This window comes from Berghia stephanieae, chromosome 7, assembly GCF_034508935.2.
Source record: "Berghia stephanieae isolate SIO BIC M18660-M18661 chromosome 7, UCSD_Bste_1.3, whole genome shotgun sequence".
NCBI lineage: Eukaryota > Metazoa > Mollusca > Gastropoda > Nudibranchia > Aeolidiidae > Berghia > Berghia stephanieae.
Genome location: NC_088366.1, coordinates 56,794,611 through 56,817,110, shown reverse-complemented (window position 1 = coordinate 56,817,110; position 22,500 = coordinate 56,794,611). Strand labels below are relative to the sequence as shown.

General features: G+C 35.2%; 1 protein-coding gene across 1 annotated transcript in view; it reads right to left on the bottom strand.

Annotated features, from left to right (window-relative positions):
- Positions 1-22,500, bottom strand: part of LOC144976591 (piezo-type mechanosensitive ion channel component 1-like) — a 168,523-nt gene that overhangs the window by 10,425 nt on the left and 135,598 nt on the right. The window contains exons 41-52 of the mRNA XM_078920886.1: positions 20,634-20,711; positions 17,145-17,412; positions 16,106-16,282; positions 15,245-15,334; positions 12,279-12,376; positions 8,528-8,681; positions 7,799-7,846; positions 6,965-7,131; positions 5,563-5,721; positions 4,519-4,666; positions 2,792-3,070; positions 1,917-2,095 (exon numbers count right to left, since the gene is read on the bottom strand). Coding sequence (XP_078777012.1) covers positions 1,917-2,095; positions 2,792-3,070; positions 4,519-4,666; positions 5,563-5,721; positions 6,965-7,131; positions 7,799-7,846; positions 8,528-8,681; positions 12,279-12,376; positions 15,245-15,334; positions 16,106-16,282; positions 17,145-17,412; positions 20,634-20,711 — 1,845 coding nt within the window. The remainder of the gene's footprint in view (positions 1-1,916; positions 2,096-2,791; positions 3,071-4,518; positions 4,667-5,562; positions 5,722-6,964; positions 7,132-7,798; positions 7,847-8,527; positions 8,682-12,278; positions 12,377-15,244; positions 15,335-16,105; positions 16,283-17,144; positions 17,413-20,633; positions 20,712-22,500) is intronic.

Genomic DNA, 22,500 nt, shown 5'->3' with positions numbered 1-22,500 from the left:
AAATAAATAAATGAATAAATAATTTATTCCTATTTAATAATTAATTTTAAAAAATAAATAAATAAACAAATAAGTCCACCAATCCTACAAAAGTAGTATAAATTGAACCAATGGTATCGTTTCTTTCATCAGAACATTCAATTGACCCTAGGGGTATGTGTGTGTGTGTGTGTGGGGGGGGGGGGGGGGGGGGGGTTATTTTAATTGAGATTTTGCGCCGAATTCGAATATGTCGCTTTGTCTTAGCTTGTCATTCTCATGCTGCCTCAATCAGGTGTCAGCCATTTTGTGACGGAAATACGAATACAGCCTCAGCGCTGAAAGAGTTGTTAAGGAGCACATATGAAAATATTTTGTGCAAAGCTTCTCTTCATTAAATGGCATCACCCTTAAATCATAGAAATGGATATGTGTTACAGTGAATGACAAAATCAGTCGGATGGTGAAAAGGTTTGAACTGAGATATTGCCAAGTTTAGTTAGAATGTCAATTTTTATCAAAATTGATTTCTTGTCATAAATGATTAAATCAACCTTTTTTTTTACATCTTCGTGAAATATCAAAGCTTAATTTCACTTCAAAATATTTTTTACAGCTATTCAAGTTGAATAAGTATGAAATTTGAGAAAAGTTGCAGGATACATACATACATACATCCATACATCCCATACATCTGACCATAACTTCATGAATATCGTTAACTGTTTTTGTTTTTATGTTTTTAAGGGTTTTACGGCGCTTGCAACACATTTAGGTCATATCAGCGCCAGTAAAAAGGAAGAAAATGGGATAGTAAAAAGTTCTAGAATTACAATTAAAGCACAAAAGAAAAGGCAAGACAAAGGGGATTTGGTTCAAATAGGAAACAGATGTAGATTCCAAGAGCACACCATCAAAGTACTTAGTTTGAGATCACCTAAATGTCTCATCCAGACAAGCACAGGTCCCAACTAAGAGGAATACACTCAAATGTTTACCAATCATATAATATAATATGTAAACTAAACAATACAATGCATAACAGAGAGATGATTTACAAGGAACAAAATATCATCTCCCAAAACTATAACTATACATTCGACTGTTTCCCTCCGGCCAAGGAACTCCGGCAAGGATCAGGACAAAACTAAATAATCTCATTCCAAGACAACGACCGGAAACAATTGGAAAACGGGTATGGGGGGATAGAAGACACAGAATGTACCTCCCTGCCCACTATGGGAGGTCAGGATCCCCACCCAGATATCGTTAACTCACAGATTAAAACTACATCAGCAAAAGTTATGTGGGAGAAGAAAGTCAAACATTAAAATGCTCTGGGGAGCATATTCTTTCAGAAAATTCAAAAAATTGCAAATCCCTGTAAGTCAAAGACAGATCCAATGTGGCCTCTGGAATGGACAGTGCGGCTATGTGGTCTAGTGGTATGACACTCACTTTTGGATCGGAAGGTCCTGGGTTCAAGCCTCGCTCAGCACATAGTTGGAGTCCTTGGAAAAGGCTCTTTACTCACATTCTCTCACCGTACTCAGGTGTAAAATGAGTATCTGGTCGTTAACAGCGTTGTCTCTGTCCGAAAAAAATTTAAATATCGCCTCACAGACGTCAAGTCCCGTCCTAGATGTTAAGTGTTGCTGTTGGCCAGGGACCTCTTGTAAAGCGCCTTGAGCATGTTTAGTGATATTGTGCTATATAAAAGCTCAATTAAAATAGTGACAATTTTACATCAAGGTATCTTCTTCTTCTTCTTCATTCCTCTGATGGACATCTATGGCTGCAGTCCGATATCTGCTATGAAGTCTGTGGTCCGCTTTAGGTCCTCAGCCTCACCATAGAGCTTTGTGTTGAGTGTTGTAGGGGTGACCCTTGCACTGATATGCACTGAAAGAAATCAAGGTATATCCTGTACTACTCACCTCTTAAACAAGATGTCCACTGTGAGATCCAGAGATGTGGTCAAGGAGTTGTTGGACAGATCCTCTACCAGTGTTTTCTGACTAATCGGGCTGATACCCCAGATGCCCAGAGAATGGCCATCCGCCTCTACCAGAGTGACATCGGATGGTTCGAATCCACTGAGGAATGCAAACGCTCTCTGAAATATAAATTAAAATAATTAGCAGTGTGACGAGTATAAACAAACAACAAGTTTGAATCCGTAAATCTGACTTGATTAATGTTATTTTTAAAACGACTGCCAACCTACAAAAAAACAAAACAACCCAGAATAGATAGAACAAAGTTGACATCACTGGGGTCTTTTTTTTCTTTTTTTTTTTTGCCATCCATGTTTATGAGTATTTCTCACTTAACTGTATTATCCAGACTATAAAAGTTCATAGTTACACATAGTTTTTTGTGTTGGTCCGTTATACTTCCCGGTGGCAATGTTGTGAGGTTCTTAGCCAAGTGCATATTCTCTATAGGACTTAATGAAAGGATTTTGATTTGTTTGTTGTTGTTTTTAAGGGGTTAAAAAAAAAAAAATACTTAAATTCCCTTTATTCATCCCATAGGGGAAATTTGTCTTTAGGGTCTATTCCAAGGGAAGACTGGAATAACCCAGGCGTCAGCCGCAGTGCAGCGCCGCAAATTGAGCTAGGGCGAGGTGACTTGCTCAAGGCCACACAACGCAGCAGTTAATTGAACTCGGTACCTTTCGGGTATGAAGCAAAGACCGTACCGCTGAGCCATGCTGCCCCCTTTACAGCGCTTGCAATACATTAAGGTCATATCCGCGCCAGTAAAAAGGAAGGAACAACGCTTTCACAAATCTTTAACTTCAACTTACCCGGTCCTTGGAAAAGTAATTTTTCAGGCTGCTATACTCCGCGGCAGTCAGAGGTTTAATGTTGGGGCTGAGGGTCGTGGTTTTAAACAGGGGCTGGTATCCGCCCACTCCGATAGTCAGCTGCATCTCGGTGGGTGGATTGGCCAGGAAGACAGAGTTGAAGAAGGAAAAGAAGACGAGTGGGAACCAGATGATGAAGATAATGACTACCAAAAGGAGTCCTCCGACAACGTATTTGGGTACTGTGCCTTTCTTGATGGACCGCTGTGTTGGGTATTTCTGAGGATGTACAAGATATATGAGGTGATTGTTTATGTTTTTAAGGGTTTTACGGCTCTTGCAACACATTTAGGTCATATCAACGCCAGTAAAAAGGAAGAAAATGGGATAGTAAAAATTTCTAGAATTACAATTTAAGCATACAAGAAAGGGTAAGACGAAGGGGAATTGTACAAATAAGGAATTGGTGTAGATTCCAAGAGCATACCATCAATGTACTTAGTTCTCATCTAGATACGAACACAGGTCCCCACAAAGAAGAATACACTCAAATTCTTACATTATAAATTCAAAATAACAAATATAGTAATACATAACAGAGAGATGATTTACAAGGAAAAAATATCATCTCCCAAAACAATAACTATGCATTTGACTGTTTCCCTCCCAGCTAGGACTCTGGTCAGGGCCAGGTCAAAACCAAGTAATCTAATTCCAAGACAAAGACAGAAAGCATGTTGGAAAACAGATATAGGGGGATAGAAGACACAGTATGTACCTCCCTGCCCACTATGGGAGGTCAGGAACCCCACCCAGATATATAAATATATTATTATATAATATATATATATATATATATATATATATATATATATATATATATATGAGGTGAAAACCAGCAGCTTGAGGATGTTAAATTTTTTATAGATGCATGTTAAAAATTTACTTTTATTTGCCTCACTGTGGTCTAGTGGTATGACACTCTCTTTCAGATTGGAAGGTCCTGGGTGTTTGAGTCCCGCTCTGAGTTGAGCAGTGCTTCGTTGGGTGCTTTGAAAAGGCTCTTTACTCACATTCTCTCACTGTACTCAGGTGTAAAATTAGAACCTGGTCATTAACAGCATTGCCTTTGTTGGAAAAAAAAATGTAATATCGCCTAACAGGCGTCAAGTCTCATCCTACATGTTAAGTGTACCTTTTGGCTAGGGACCCCTTGTAAAGTGCTTTGATATATATATATACCATATATATATATATATATAATAAATGCATTAACACTATACCCTTCAAACTCCACATAAAACGGCCATTTCCATTACCAAAAAAAAAAACGTACATTTCTGCATTTCTGTGACTTGTAGTTTATTTCCCCAAATTTTAAGCAAGTTATACGAGTGGTAGATTTACATCATATAACTCCCCTCTTTCAACTCTTCATTACTAATTTGATACACATAAAAAAAAAGAATTAAAAAATAAAAACAAAATAAACACATAAAAACTCTTTTTTTTTTTTTACGATAAATACTATGCTACTAGTGTGCATCTTGCGTGAGTGTGTCTATGACAATATTGTATTGTTATAAATGTGTAACCAAATAACAAATTGCCACTTTTTTGGGGACAATAAAGATATATTATTATTATTATTATTAAACTTGGAATTTTATGAAAGTGGAAAGATATGGGTAAAAGCACTTCAGCATATACAACTTTTCTTTGGTTACCTTTTCAATCTCCCTCCAGCATTTCAGAACAAAGATATTGGCATAGATGTCCTCCATTTGTAGCCATGAGCCAATGGCAAGCGTTGAGTCAGTCCAGATCCAATCCATCAAGGCACGCAACTCCAACAAAAATGGAATGGCCAGGAATCTTTTTTGTGGGGAGGGAAAGGGAGAATGGTCGGTAGAGAGAGAGAAAAAAAATGGTAAGATGCAAATATCTATTTGAGGGCCATATCCATAAAAGGAATTGTTGCCATCAAAAAAGTTCGTTTTCTTTTGCTTTGCTTTGATTTCATTTTTTGTTGTTTTTGTTTTTTTTGTTTTTTCGTTGGGGTTTGTTTGTTTTGTTTGTTTTGTTTGTTTTTTTTGGTTATATTTTGTTTTGTGTTTTTTGGAGTTTTTTGGGTTTTTTTGTTTTGTTTTGTTTTTTTTTTTTTTTGGGGGGGGGGGGAGTTCTTTCTTTTCTTTTTATTTTTTTTTCTTTGGTTGGGGGGGGGGGGGGGGGGGGGGAGAGAGTTGGGTTGTTTTTGTTTTTGTTTTTTAATTTTAGATTCTTACGACAATTTTGCTTAATGCAATAGTTACTGTTCTTCAGACAAAAACAAATTAAATTTCAGAACATAATAATAATTTTTTAAAAGATGCATTAATTAAATACAGCAATGGGCTTATGGAGAATATAATAAGAGTATTCATTTGATCCAAATTAGCATAATTTATGCAACAATAGACAGATAAAAAGTGACCTAGATGATACTGTTTTTTTTGAGTTCAGCAGTTTCAAGGCATCTTCAGAATTATTTTATTGGGTTCATGTTGTTTGTTTCCTTCTTTTTTCTTTCTTCTTTATTTTTTCTAATATTCTTTTCTTCTTCTTTTTTTTTTTAAAGTTTGAGATCGATAATGTTTAATTTTAAGAACAAAGCGCATAACTAAAAATATAAAACAATGTCAGCTTGAAAAAAAAAAAAAAACATAACTGAACATCATGAACACCCTTAGAAAATATTTGATCCGAAAAGCATCTTATCACTCATCACTTACCCTTTGAATAAGAAGAGGTTGAGATAACCGTATTTCTTTGTCAAGAAGTTACCCAAGATGCGATTTGGGTAACCACATCGAATCTGATAGGCAGAGAGTCCGAAGTAAATACACTTGATGAAATACCAGATTTGAGCAGCGATGTTCATGTAAAAACTCCTGAGGAGGTTAAAAATTGTGTGTTACAAGTCAAATTGAGACTAAAGAAACAGTGGCCAAATTTTAGATATCATTTCTTATTTCTTTGTTCAATTCATCCTAAAAGTTTATATTCTTGAGCAAAACTTTAGAATTTATATAGCGCAATATCCACTAGATGTGCTCAAAGCCTTTACAAGATGGCCTTAGTCAACAGCACCACTTAATATTAATATGTAGGATGAGAGATGACGTCTGTTGGGTGATATTACAATTTTTTTTCAAAAGAGACAATGCTGTTAATGGACAGGTAATCATTTTATACCTGAGTATGGTGAGAAAATGTGAGTAAAGAGCCTTTTCCAAAGACTCAAATATATATACCAATGAGAGCGGGGCTCAAACCGTGGGCTTTCAAGTCCAAAGGCGAGTTTCACACCACAAGACCACACAGCTCCACAAAATAGCTATAGCACAGAGTGGCACAACCAAAGGGAAAGATACAAGTTATGCTTTGTAGGTCATGCAAGTCATTTCAGAGCTAATCATCATTTTCAATATGTAAGCTATTTAGCTTATTCCCCTAAAAGCACCATTGCTAACTCACTTTACCACCAGATCCCCTGTATAACACCCTTCAGTCTGTACCATTCATTGCCTTCAGTGAGGTGATCATTAACCTTAAAATGTTGATTCCAGTATTTCGTCTAACTTCACATTCATCCAAACTACTACTACTGCGCTGCTGCTGCTGCTGCTGCTGCTGCTGCTGCTACTGCTGCTACTACTACTACGATTACTACTACTACTACTACTACTACTACTACTACTACTACTACTACTACTACTACTAATACTACTACTACCACAACCACCATCATCATCACAAATATCATCATCACTACAGCCACTAATTCAACAACCACTCCCATTATTACGACTACATCCACCACACCACATCCTCATCACTGCCACAACTACTACAACCACTTCCACTACTACAACCACCACACCACATCCTCATCACTGCCACAGCTACTACAACCACTTCCACTACTACAACCACCACACCACATTCTCATCACTGCCACAGCTACTACAACCACTTCCACTACTACAACCACCACACCACATTCTCATCACTGCCACAGCTACTACAACCACCCACAACATTCTCATCACACTTGGCAGGTCTGCATTGCACATCCTTACCTTTTAGTGATGATGCACATCCTTACCTTTTAGTGATGATGCACATCCTTACCTTTTAGTGATGAGAGGTAGCAAGAAGAACATCCAGATGTGTATGGCGATGACCAGGAATATTTGGAAGATGAATTTACCCAGCACGAGCTTGCGCAGGAAGAGAGCGCGGTCGATGACGATGAAGATGAATTGGGTGATCAGCATGACCAGGAATGGTGCTGGAATCTGGGGAAGGAAAAAGAAAAAGAAAAAGAAAAAGAAAAGAAAAAAGAAAAAGATAAAGACAAAGAAAAAGAAAAGAAAAAAGATTGTGACCTGTCATCTCAAAATGGTTTTATGTAAAAATTGAATTTTGTAGTTTAAAAAATATATGATTTTGGATAGGTTTTTAATAATGATAATTGATGACGACGACGATGATGATATGATGATGATGATGATGATGATGATGATGATGATGATGATGATGATGATGATGATGATGATGATGATGATGATATGATGATGATGATGATGATGATGATGATGATGATGATGATGATGATGATGATGATGATGATGATGATGATGATGATATGATGATGATGATGATGATGAATGATGATGATGATGATGATGATGATGATGATGATGATGACGACGATGATGATAATAACAAAAATGATAATGATAATAATAATAATAATAATAATAATAATAATAATAATAATAATAATAATAATAATAATAATAATAATAATAATAATAATAATAATGATAGCAATAATAATAATAGCAATAATAATAATAATAATGATGATGATTAACAATCATACTTATGGGGGCAATTTAATACATGTAATCATGTTTTTTGGGGGTTTTCTATTCAAATAATTCATGATAGAAAGAATACCTTGTTGTCCTGAATGTAGCTGGCGACATCTCCTCCTCCTGCAGTTTCCTGTGAATGGGGAAAAATGGAAATGAGATGATGATGATGATGATGATGATGATGATGATGATGATGATGATGATGATGATGATGATGATGATGATGATGATGATGATGGTGATGATGATGATTTTGATGATGATGATGATGATGATGATGATGATGATGATGATGATGATGATGATGATGATGATGATGATGATGATGATGATGATGCATTGACATTGATGGTGACGTTGTAAGACAATTGGGCTACGTTGGTGAAAGAAAAAGGGGAAAAAAGAGAAAGAGAAAGAGAGAGAAAGAGAAAGAGAGAGAGAGAGAGAGAGAGAGAGAGAGAGAGAGAGAGAGAGAGAGAGAGAGAGACAGACAGACAGACAGACAGACAGACAGACAGTCAGACAGAGACATTAAGAGACAGACAGATTGACAGAGAGATAGATAGAGATAGATAGAGATAGAGAAAGAGAAAGAGAGAGAGAGAGAGAGAGAGAGAGAGAGAGAGAGAGAGAGAGAGAGAGAGAGAGAAAGAGAGAAAGAAAGAAAGTGAGAGACAGAGAGAGATAGAGACTGAGAGAGAGACAGACAGAGATAGAGAGAGATATGGAGAGAGAGAGAGAGAGAGATGGAGAGAGAGACAGAGAGGGAGACAATAGGACTAGGTTTTTTTTGAGTTATGACTTTACTCACAGCAGGTCCAAACGAGCTGAAACCAAATACCAGGACCAAGAAAAGGATGAAGTCACATCCAAACATCGGAGCGTAGACATCGACAGTGGCGTTGTAAGACGACTGGGTTACGTTGGTGAAAAACGTTGTGAACGGGCGAGTGATGTAAGCAATACTAAGGAGAAAAAAAAAAAATTTTTTAAGTGAAAATAAATTATATACTCTCTCCAAATCGAACACCTCCTCCATTCCCAGCATTTTGTCCGGAGATTACGGAGACATCCGGATTGTGGAATCAATCCCTAAAGTGTACAAGTAAAGAAGAAGAAAAATATCCGCCTCCAGGAAACCTGTCCGGATAATGGAGACATACGGATTGTGGATTCAATCCCTAAAGTGTACAACTAAAGAAGAAGAAAAATATCCGTCTCCAGGAAACCTGTCCGGATAATGGAGACATCCGGATTGTGGAGTTGTGGATCAAAAAGACGCGACTGTACATTATATTGTAACTCTTTGAGCGTTATTCGCATTTCCGTCACAAAACGACTGACACCTGATTGAGGAAGCATGAGAATGACAAGCTAAGACAAAGCGACATTCGAATGCGGTGAAAAAAAAATACCCCCCTAGGGCCAATTGAATGTTCTGATGAAAGAAATGATACCATTGATTAATTTTATAATACGTTTATAGAAAGTTGGATTGGATTACATTATTATTTTTAGTCTTTTAAGACCGGCCGCACTGTGCAGCCATTGGCCAGTAGAACAGATTCTGCACTAGCCGGTGCAGCCAATGGCGCTGAAAGAGTTAAAACATTTATGTCAGAGTGGACCAATTGACACTTAGACAACCACGCCTCTCCGACATTCGTCATAATGTGAACAATGACATTCATTGGTAAACATAGCATACGACACAGGCTTTACTATTGATGGTATGTGTTTAAATAAAATATCCACTGTTCTATTGCTTGATCAATAGAACCATCATAGAAAACTATGTGTAAACTTAAACGTTTACATTATGATCGAGAAAATCGTGTGATAACTAGTCCCCCATTTGGTAGTGATCAGATACAGGTCATTTTCATTCATGTTTTTGTTTATAAACAATCAACTATGTTTGTCCGAGCACGTGTGAAGGTGTGTCATAAATCCCATGTTTTGATTGGTCAAACATCTACTGGTTAATAGTCATAAAGATAAATTTAAGTAAAATTGACTAGAAATGTAGAAAAAATAAATAAATAAAAAAACTAAAATTTCTTTATTCATTCCTAAAGGGAAAATTTGTCTTTCAGGGAAGACTGGAATAAAGGGTGTCAGCCACACTGCAGCACTGCAAAGGATAGACTACGGTCAAAACATACAAGAACAGCTGCCAACATGCACAAATGGGGGCTCCAAGAATCACCAACATGCCCAAAGTGCAACCAAGCACCACAAGATGCAAACCACCTCGTACTAGATTGCCCAGAGACAAAACTTGAAGGGGGATTTGAAACCATCAACAAATGTGATGATGACTTCCGAACCTGGATTGACATCTTGAACATAGAAGTGTAGCCGAACGATACTACGACTACTGCAAAGTGATCTAGAGCAAAGTGACTTGCTCATGACAGGTAGTTGAAATCTGCAGCTTTTTTGGGGGGTACAGAGCAAAGACATTACCACTGAGCCAAGCTGCCCCATAAAATAATGTAAAGCACTGGGTATTTTATAATAGTGCCAATATCCATCTGTCTTTGTTCTCGTCCTTCTGGGTTCAATACATGCTGCATTATGATGCAAAGCAAGGGTTTGTATTGGAAACACATACCCTTGTAGAAAATATAAACTTGAGCTTTAAACTTGGGCTTTTATATAGGGAATGAGATTAGCGGAAGAGTAGCGTCCCTTGATTGGACATCACCTTACAGAGAGAATGTCAACATGGTTTTGCGCATGCATCTCTCTCGCCCTCACTTTCGGTGAAGTGTCTCCGGAAGTGAGGACTAGAGATGCATGCGCACAACCAACATGACGTTCTCTCTCTAATAACTTTGCCGCCGGTGACGTCCAATCAAGGGAAGCTACTCTTTGGCTAATCACATTCCCTATAGCGCAATATCCACTAAACGTGCTCAATGCGCTTTACAAAGGGTCTCCCTGACCAACAGCAACAGGTAACATGTAGAACGGGACATAACGCCTGTTAGGCGATATTACAATTATTTTCTGGACAGAGAGAACGCTGTTAACGGCTCGGTACTCATTTTACACCTAATTTCGGTGACAGAATGTGAGTAAAGAGCCCTTTCCAAGGACTCAACTATGCGCCGAGCGAGGCTCGAACCCAGGACCTTCCCATCCAAAAGCGAGTGTCATACCAATAGACCACATAGCCGCACAAGAGAATATAAGCATTAAGTTGTCCCGACTACCAAGTAACCTCTGTGGTGTAATGGTAGAATGTCTGACTATCAATTAGGAGGTCTAAGGTTCAATCCCTTGCTGATTTTTGGGATTGATTTTTTCTTGTATTTTTCTGTATACTTTATCTGGCACTGTTTCATACACACTGTAATGTCGTCGCCAAGTGTATTGTATTGATATTGTTTTATCAATAATAATAATTATATTTAAGTCAAACCTCAAGGAACAACACAACAAGATTGTTAGATGATAATCGGAAAAAGGTTCTATTCAACTCAAACTAAAAACAATGTGCAGTGTAGCCAGTTTGGCAGTTTACAACTAAACGTTAAATAAATACAACTAAACTTATTAATCGATATATTACACACACCTTATCCTATTTTTATATAAATATATCCATCCACAATGCTGGGGGTCCCAATAGCTCAGTTGTTAGAGTACTCGCTTCACACGAAAAGGAACCGAGATCGATCCCGGGTAGTGCAGTCGAGATTTTTTTTTTTTTTTTTTACCCCCCTGTCCATCCAGCAGTGAATGAGTAGCTGAGTTTCGTTAGATTTGGGGTGGAAAGTACTTTGTAATAGACTAGCATCCTATCAAAAGGATAGCAAGCAATTGCTATTGTCCTATGTATGCTATAGAAACTGGTATAAACTCCGGCTTCATGTACCAAATATCTATGAAGGACTACTTAATTTACTGTGCTGAATGGCACTTTACAGCAGCAATCCACAATAATAATAAAAATAGTAAGGATACAGACCTGCCAACCTTCCCAGAATAAAAAGTGTATTCTATGATCCTAAAAAGTGTATTTTTTAGCAAAAAAGTGTATTTTGTCCGCATGTGTGGAAAATAAAAGTGCGCAAAATACAAAAATTTATATAAAAGCTAACATCAAACCCAAATCAAAAATAAACTCCGATCTTCATCATTCAAACATTCGTTTGCAGCAATCACTAGTAATTACAAAATTATCGGTTTATCGAGAAACTAAAACTTAATGACCATTTTAAATCAAAATATTACAACAACAAAAATCGTACTAAATCCTTTGGAATCGTATCCACGTATTAAAAAAATCGTACTAAAATACGATTAATCGTGCTGGTTGGCAGGTCTGAGGATAAGGTCTAAATCCTTTGGAATCGTATCCACGTATTTGAGTCCAAAAATCGTACTAAAATACGATTAATCGTACTGGTTGGCAGGTCTGAGGATAAGGTCTAAATCCTTTGGAATCGTATCCACGTATTTGAGTCCAAAAATCGTACTAAAATACGATTAATCGTGCTGGTTGGCAGGTCTGAGGATAAGGTCAGGCCTGAATACACATTTTTACTTACCCTTGAACCAGTTTTTTTTTCGATTTCCTTTCCTCATCAACACTCTTGCCTTGCTGATCCTCAGACTCTTCATTCGTGTCCTCCATCTTGCTATGGTCCTTTTGAGAGGAATATACACATTTTTTATAAAAAGTTAATTAACAACGACGATCACTCACATTTATATAGCGCTTAACCAAGGTTTAACCATTCTCTCAACTTAAGAATTTATATAGCGCAATATCCACTAGATGAAAAATAGGCTTTGAGCACGTTTAGTGGATATTGCGCTATATAAAAGCTCTTTTTTTAATTTTTTTTTTTTTAGATGTGCTCAAAACCTTTACAAAAGGGCCTTAGCCAACAGCACCACTTAATATGTAGGATGAGAGATGACGTCTGTTGGGTGATATTATAATTTTTTTCAAAAGAGACAACGCTGTTAATGGACAGGTAATCATTTTATACATGAGTATGGTGAGAAAATGTGAGTAAAGAGCCTTTTCCAAGGACTCAAATATATATACCAATGAGAGCGGGGCTCAAACCATGGGCTTTCAAGTCCAAAGGTGAGTTTCACACCACAAGACCACACAGCTGCACTCACTTCACAATGCAATGGGACCGAAGCCGATCCTGGATTGCTGTGTTTTCTTTTTCTGACCCCTCTGATCATCCTGCAGTGATTGGGTAGCTGGGTCTATTAAAGGGTTAATGGAAAGTATTCTGCAATAAACTAGCATCCTATCCAACGACTAGCTAGCAATCAGCTATTGTCTGTTTATCGGTATAGAAACTGGGATAAACTCCTGTTCCAAAGGCCTTGTGTATAGGAAATGAGATTAGCGGAAGAGTAGCATCCCTTGATTGGACGTCACCCATAGTCTGTGACGTCACCGGCGGAAAAGTTATAAGAGAGAGAACGTCATGTTGGTTGTGCGCATGCGTCTCTCGTCCTCGCTTCCGATGAAAGCGGCGTGAGACATTTCAAAACCAAATTGATGTTCTCTCTGTAAGGTGACGTCCAATCAAGGGACGCTACTCTTCCGCTAATGTCATTCCCTATTTGAAGGATTGCGTTTAAACAAATGATAAACAAATATCACATTTATACAGTGTTTGTCCCAGGTTTAACCATGCTCCAAATGAATAATGTACTCGCCTCACAGGCAAAGGGACCGAGATCAATCCCGGACTGTAGTAGATATTTTCCTGACCCCCCTGTCCACCCAACAGTGATTGATTGGGTAGCTGGGTCTATTAGGGCTAATGGAAAGTATTCTGCAATAAACACTAGCATCCTACCCAAAGATCAGCTAGCAATCAGCTATTGTTTGTTTAACAGTTTAGAAACCGGGATAAACTCCTATCTCAATAAGTCTAATGGATTTGAAAAAAAACTACTTTTAAACAAACAATAAACCAATAATAACAAATAATAACAAATAATAAACCAATATCACATTTATATAGCGATTATCCAAAGCTCAACACTGCTCCAAATGGATTTCAACATTCATTTCTTCCAATCAGCTGAATACATTTAACATCTAAAAAGCAACACAATACTTTCTTCTTCTTCTTAATCTTCTTCAAATGAACCCACTGTCTCAGCCAGACTTGAGTATAACTTTTGACTTTTGTCTAGACAAAGATAACATTTTTTGACAATATGAGGACTTTGTTTGATAAAAACAACATTTTTTGACAATATAAGGACTTTGTCTTGACAAAGATAACATTGTTTGACAACATCAGGACTTTGTCTAGACAAAGATAACATTGTTTGACAACATGAAGACTTTGTCTAGACAAAGATAACATTGTTTGACAATATGAGGACTTTGTCTAGACAAAGATAACATTTTTTGACAATACAAGGACTTTGTCTAGACAAAGATAACATTGTTTGACAACATGAGGACTTTGTCTAGACAAAAATATCATTTTTTGACAACATAACGACTTTGTCTAGACAAAGATAACATTTTTTAACAACATGAGGACTTTGTCTAGACAAAAATATCATTTTTTGACAACACGAGGAATCCACAGGTCCCAGTCTAATAAAAAAGGGCAACCATGAACAAAAATCCTTATTTATAAATAATCTATTGATGGGGAGATATTTATGTGTTAATAAAAAAATTAAATAAAATTTTTTACAAAATAAAAATTATTTTAAAAATTATAATAAATAAAATAAAAAATAAATTAATGTTTTTTTTAATAAAAAAAAAAAAATAATAATAATAATAATAATAATAATAATAATAATAATATAATAATAATAATAATAATAATAATAATAATAATAATAATAATAATAATATAATAATAGTAATAGTAATAATAATAATAAAATAATAATAATAATAATATAATAATAATAATAATAATAATATAAAATAATAATAATATAATAATATAATAATAATAATAATAAATAAATAATAAATAAACAAATAAATAAATAAATAAGTAAATAATAAATAAATAAATGAATAAATAAAATCAATCAATTGATGAAAACAAACAAGAGATCCTGCTGAATATTCATCTTTCCTATTTGTTGTTAAAAAATTTTTTATTAAATCCACAATAAATGGCTCATCCCATTAATTAATATGTTTGTCCGTGTTTACAAACTGTAAACGATCCATCAAATCCATAGGTAATACGTTTGTCCGTGTTTACAAACTGTAAACGATCCATCAAATCCATAGGTAATATGTTTGTCCGTGTTTACAAACTGTAAACAATCCATCAAATCCATAGGTAATACGTTTGTCCGTGTTTACAAACTGTAAACGATCCATCAAATCCATAGGTCTCTTCTTTCCTAAACTGTATTTCTGTTTCTAAGCAGTCAGTGACTCTGCACATATTTTTAACTTTTTCTGGGTGTGGATCAGGTTTTTTTTTTAAACGTTTAAGCAACTGGAACCCCCGATTTTTGTCTCAAGAGTGCGTTTGTTCTAGCTCACCTGGCTGTCATGAGTCAAGTGTTTCTCCTTAAGGCCAGCTGCTTCTAAATCAGCACTTATGTCGGCTGCATCTCTCCAGAGTCCATATTTCTGGTGACAAAGTAAGGGAATAAATTAAAGCAGACCTGTCAACTTGAAATGTAAAAAAATCGTAGTTTTCAAAGAGAAGAAATAGAAGTCACTATAATTAACTTTCCAAATTAATATTTTACATTTATCAGTATTAAATATGTCTTCAAAACCCTGAATAGATGCTTTGTGGCATCAAAGTTTTCTTTATATCACATTGTAATGAATCAAAATGTCTATTTATTTCTATTGTTGAAGCCAAAAATTCGTATTTTTACCATTTTTTCGTAGTAGTTGGCACGTCTGTTAAAGGCATAATAAATATGACGAAGTTGACATCACTCAACTCTTTGTTATAAATCATATCAACTAAGCTATAAACGTTAAAGGTTACACATAGTTTTGTGTGTTGGGATGATATATCCGGCTGGCAGACATGAGTATTTTACCAAAACACATTGCAACAATAAAAAAATATATTTTGTTGAATTTTCATAATATTGAAAGTCGACAGGTACAGGTATATAGAATTATCCTACTATAACAAAACTGATAAGGTAAATGATAAAATAGCAAATGATCAAATTAAATGAGAGCAAATGGTCTTTTTGTGCGACTTTGCGCTCTCTCTCTCTCTCTCTCTCGCTCTCTCTCTCTCTCTCTCTCTCTCTCTCTCTCTCTCTCTCTCTCTCTCTCTCTCTCTCTCTCTCTCTCTCTGTCTCTCTATCTCCCTCTGTCTCCCATTCTTTCTTTCTCAATGGCCAGCAAATGACATCAAAAGTACCTCCTTACCCTTAAAATTGACCTGTGTAAGAATAACGCCAGAAGCAAGGCAATGTCCACGTTGGCGTAATTGTCCCTCTTTTCAATGCCGATGATGCGGGGAGGGAAAAACGGACTCTCCTCGTACACCCTGTCGTTCCAGGGGAAGAATCCAAACTGGAACAGGTATTTTACCACAACGATGGCCTGGTACAAGACAAGAGAATGAAACAAAATATATCATCATAGTCATAATCGATTTGAATGAAGGAATTAATAGATTTTAATTAATCAAAAGAATTGTTTACATTCTGTACTACTGATAGGGGGGGGAAAAAAAAAACAAAAAAACTTGAGCTTTTAAATAGCGCAATATCCACTAAACGTGCTCAGGCGATATTACAAATTTTTGGGACAGAGACAACGCTGTTAACAGCCAGGTACTCATTTTACACCTGAGTACGGTGAGAGAATGTGAGTAAAGAGCCTTCTCCAAGGACTCAACTATGTGCCGAGAGAGGCTCGAACCCAGGACCTTCCGATCCGAAAGTGAGTGTCATACCACTAGACCACATAGCCGCACAATTCCTATTCTTATTCTATTTCATTTGCCAGTTCTCTATTCCCTTTATCTCTCACCAATTCATAGATTTAAAACGAGCAGATTCCAGAAGCAATGTGCAATTGTGTCAAGGGGGAGGGGAGGGAGGGGAAGAGAGAAATCCTGCCCTTCCGCACAGCATTGTTAGATGCCGTCACCTGGGACATTCCATGAAGAAATTTAAATAATCCATCAGACGTATGATGCCAACAGGAATCACCCATGTTGCCGAAAGCGAACAAGTTGGGGATTAATAATCTTGCCCAGGGGAAAAAAACAAAAAGGCTTGAAGTAGGACTCAAACCCGGGACTTTCCAGGTCACAGTGCAAGGGTGAGAGAACGAAATGATTGACCAAAATACAAGCAGAGGATCAATACTTTGGGAACGATTTACGGGCTGTGTAAATCTTACTTTCTTTTTTTTTTTTTTTTACATTAGTCCCTATCCCTATATAATGTTTTCTTACCTCGGTGTACGTGATAACAGTGACCCAAAAGGTTTTGGAGGGTCTTGGGACAGAGAGCATTCCCCACAGGAAAACCATGAGAGGAAGGGGCAGGGAAACGAGAGAGCCGTACATCATCTGGTTCAGAATCATCAGGAAGTAACACAGGACCTCTGACCTGGATATGAGCAAATTGCTGATGGCTTTTGCCAGCCGGTTGAATCGGTTCTTCTCTGAAACTTCTTCCTCTTCAATTTCCTCAAAGTCTATTTTTTCTAGGCGGTCCAAGCTGAATAAAAAATACAGTGTATGGGTAAATAGATGGGACATGAACAATATTTGATGATATAAATATTGCAGAACAGAAAGAGAATGTTTAAAAATATAGCTTTATTATAACTAACTATGTATCAAAAAGAAGAAAGAAGGAGAAAGAAGAAGTTTGTGGAGAGGAGAGCAAAGAGAGGCAGCAGAACCAAACACCAAACACAAAGTCAAACTACGTGTGCAGCAACTGCGGTAGAGACTGCCATGCAAGAATCGGTCTGCTGAATCACAACAAGACTGATGAGACCAAAGCCACACAGGGCACAAACCATCGTTTCTTGAGACGGAAGGATGCCTACTATATATGTATCAACATCACCACCACCACCATCACAACTGCCACTGGGATGAATTTATCTTGCTTTTTTTTTTTTAATTTTCTGCACGGCTAAAGGTACAAAGTAATTATCTAATCTCATTTTAAATGATGCATGTTGAAAAGGACAATTAAATTGAAAAATTTACTTTTTTTTAAATATAAAGACAACAAAGTTTAATTATGCTTTTTGTTTGTTTTTTATTGTATTTTGTTGGAGGTTTTTTGGCTTGTTTTTTTTTTCAACATGAATTTAATGTTTAAAAAACAAAAAACAAACCGAAATGAATTAAAAGCATCAAAATGTCATCACTGATATTCTAATTCTCACCAAATTCCTAAATCATATTATTGTTATATAGTGAGCAGAGAACTTTATTTTTTGCTGTGATATGTTGCTTATTAAATTTGTATCTAAATCAAAAAAAATAAGAAACGAGATGGGTACTGATCCCACAAAGTGCGGGTAAATGCAATAATTACCATGTAACATTTAAATACCGCTCACACTATTTGTTAATTTCAAATTACTCTAATGTGAAATAAACACGAACAAGATTGCAATGAGAATTAAGCTCTTTAGACATCTTACTTGAAAGATAGGCATATTAAGATCTGTATTGATGCTTAATGTTATTACTATCATAACAAAAAAACAGGGTAAACAATGTCCTGTTTTTCTTTCTTTCTTTTTTTTTTTTTGTTTTTTTTTGTTTTGTTTTTTTAAAGCACTTTGAGGTTTCGACGAAAGGCGCTATAGAAATATGCTTATTATTTATTATTATTATTATTATTATTATTATTATTATTATTATTATTATTATTATTATTATTATTATTATTATTATTATTATTATTATTATTATTATTATTTTATCATTATTATTATTATACCATATTGTGTATCATATCATTTCGTGTATAGGGTTATTTAGGTCAACTGACCTTTGGCTATTATGTCTATTTAAATTTAATCCTATTTACATCGGGAATTGATTATTTCTTTATTAAGCCTCATTTTGAATCTGCCCACTGAGCAGTATACTGTTCTAAAGTTTTACAATTCTGTTAATAATAAAAAAAAATTAATCTAATATGCGACTATGTGGTATTGTGGTATGACACTTGCTTTCGGAACAGAAAGTCCTGGGTCCGAGCTTCGCTCGATGAATAGTTTAGTCCTTGGAAAAGGCTCTTTACTCACATTCTCTCAACGTACTCAGGTGTAAAATGAGTACCTCTGTCTCTGTTGGGGAAAATATAGTATTATCACCTAACAGACGTCATGCCTCATTCTACATGTTACGTGTTGCTGTTGGTCAAGGACCTTTTGTAAAACGCTTTGAGCATGTGGATATTGCGCTATATATATAAAAGCTCAAGGTTTTTTTAATGCTAAATTTGTAAATGTGTATTGTGTAGTATTGTAAAATTCTAAATGAATCTAAATGAAACAAAACCACAACTCAAGAGCAAATTAAATGATAAACATTTCAAATTTAGTAGAGGTCAATCAATACTCATGAAAACAGTTACCTTGTTTGAAGCCTGAATCAAAAATTACATTTGTACAAATTTGAAGCAAATTTACTTTAGATATGATTGTAATGCAGTAAAGACATGTGCTGAAGAATGAATGATAGTGATGATGATGATGATGATGATGATGATGATGATGATGATGATGATGATGATGATGATGATGATGATGATGATGATGATGATGATGACTTTTTAAAATATATATATATACATATATAAATCAATGTGTGATGAAAGCAATTCACATCGCGTGATAAATGTATTTTAATTTATTATGGATTGAGTACAAGACTAAATTATCAACGAAATAAATGAATAATAAAATAATACATGACTATTTCTGTGCCATCTATTTGTACTTTTATATAGTAATGTATATATATGTTTTTATTGATTTTGTTTTTGGCTGAAGAAGGGTTTTGAGTCGAAAGAAACGTTTTGTGTTTAGTATTTTGTTCTTTTTTTTTAAGCTGTTATATTCACCTTTGTATTTTCTTTTGTTTTGTTTTTTTGTTTTTTTTTTTTTGTTTTTTTTTTTTTGTTTTTGGTCTTTGTTTTTTTTGTTTTTTGTTTTCTTGTTTTTTTATACATTCCACATCTTCTAGCAGCTAAGTACCAAAGCAACAAAATAATAACTTTACATGTTTTGCAGTTAGATAAATTGAAAAACAAGAGAAATATCGTGTCATTATTATGTCTAAAATGTCTGTTGATTGATGGACTGACTCGATTTCCATTGTGAACAAATATCCAAACAACATCTTCATTCCTCTTATCCCTCATAAAGTTTTATAATAACTGTGTGACTTGGTGACAAAGAGGTATGGGGTTTTTCGTCTTGTCACAAAAGTCAAGCAATGTTATGTATGGTCAGTGGCTGGATGGGTAACAATGATCGTGGAAAATTCTGGTCCCTTGGGTGAGACACTTAACACACAGTACCCCACAGGCAAAGGGTGTTAGTACAAAAAGGATGCCTGATGAAACACGGTGAAGGGGGGGGGGGGGGGGGGGGGGGGTGGGCTTACTAACAGTGACCAATTTGATAGAAATAAAATTTTCTATGATTAAAAAGATCTCGAAACACTGGAAACCTATAAATGAACATTCAGGCAGTAGCCACTATTGAGGAAACTACTAGCCACTATTGAGGAAACTACCAGCCACTATTGAGGAAACTACAGCATTTTGACAAGAGACATTATTGCAAATGGGAGTGTTGGGGGGGGGGGGGGGGGGGGTGGGGGGGGTGGTGGGGTAGTGGGGGGGGGGGGGGGGGGGGGGAGGCGGGGGATTAATAAAAAGTTGGAAAACATGATTCTCACCTCGCATAACTACCCAAGGCAGCAGTTGGAGTGTCCGGCACATCGTCTGCAAATGACATCTCAAGATGTACTGTGTCACTATAAAGTACATGATAAAAAAAAAAAAAAAAAAAAAATATATATATATATATATATATATTATATATATATATATACATATATAAATAACTGTTCTCCATCGCCCACATATAAACAAATAATAATATATAATAATATAATAATAATAATAATAATAATAATAATAATAATAATAATAATATAATAATAATAATAATAATAAATAATAATAATATAATAATAATAATAATAATAATAATAGTAATAATAATAATAATAAAAAAAATAATAATAATAATAATAATAATAATAATAATATAATAATAATAATAATAATAATAATAATAATAATAATATAATAATAATAATAATAATAATAATAATAATAATAATAATAATATAATATAAATATAATATAATAATAATAATAATAATAATAATAATAATAATAATATATAATAAATAATAATAATATAATATAATAATAATAATATAATAATATAATAAAATGATGAGATGATGACGATGATGATGATGATGAGGAGGATGATGATGATGACCCTTTGTAAAGTGCTTGGAGCACGATTAGTGGATATGGCGCTATATAAAAACTCAACAGCTCAATAGCAAAAACTTAACATGTAGTATGAGACATGATATTTGAAAGGCAATATTACTTTTTTTTCCCCCTCTGTTAACGACCAGGTACTCATTTTACACCCTGAGTATGGTGAGAGAATGTGAGTGAAGAGCCTATTCCAAGGACTCAACTATGCGCCACTCAGATTGAAACTCAAACCCAAGGACGATCTGATCCGAAGGTGATTGTCATACCCCAAGACCACATTGTCCTCCGCTGTCCAGTAACTAAACTTGAAGGTGGCTATGAAACAGTTCTTAGGGCAGAGGAAGACTTTAGAAGCTGGGTTGACCAATTTGGAGGTGTAGCCATAAGTTATTACTACTAGTGCTGGGTGGGTACCCGGGTACCCGTGGGTAATAAAGTTAAACCGGGTACTCGGGTAATAGCGGTGGGTAACGAGTACCCGCTTCAACAAATGGAAACCGAACTGAGAGTGATAATTGGATGTAATACAATTTTGATTTACATATTTACATTTACATGACATTTTTTCAAAAGATTTTCCTCCTTTATTTTTCAATTACATTGATTTTTTTTTTTTTTGTTTAATTTGTTTCAATTTTGGAATCAACAGATTAAGACTAATTAGTTCTTATCTTTTAAAGGAATCTCAGGTATTTGTTTTTTTTTTTGGTTTCATTGTAGTTAATTATCCTTGTTTATTACTTCAGTTTCGTTTCCTTTGTTGTAATAAATAATAAATAATAAATAAATTTAAAAAAAAACAATTTTAATAAAAATAAAAAACACACACAATAAAAAAATTTTGGGACAAAAAGTCACCCCTGCCGCGGGTACCCGGGTAATGATTTGGACGGGTAATCCCAGCACTGATTACTACTACTACTTCCACATAGCTGCACACACACACACACACACACACACACCAAAAAAAAATTACCTTCTTGCAGGGCTGCCAACCTCAATACTAGAAAAAGTGTAAGGTTCATTGTTTAAAAAGAGTAAGATATGGAGAAAAAAGTGTACAATTTGAAATTGGAACTCTTCAGTCATTTCACTCCCCTGGCGTTAGGAAACATTGGAGGTAAATAATTCTTGAAAAGTTTGAATGATTGAAAAACTTCAGAAACGTCAAGAAAATTTGAAAATAAAATTATAAAGCAATGCAAACAAACCTCTTAAATCTATCCGACAACAATTAATTGT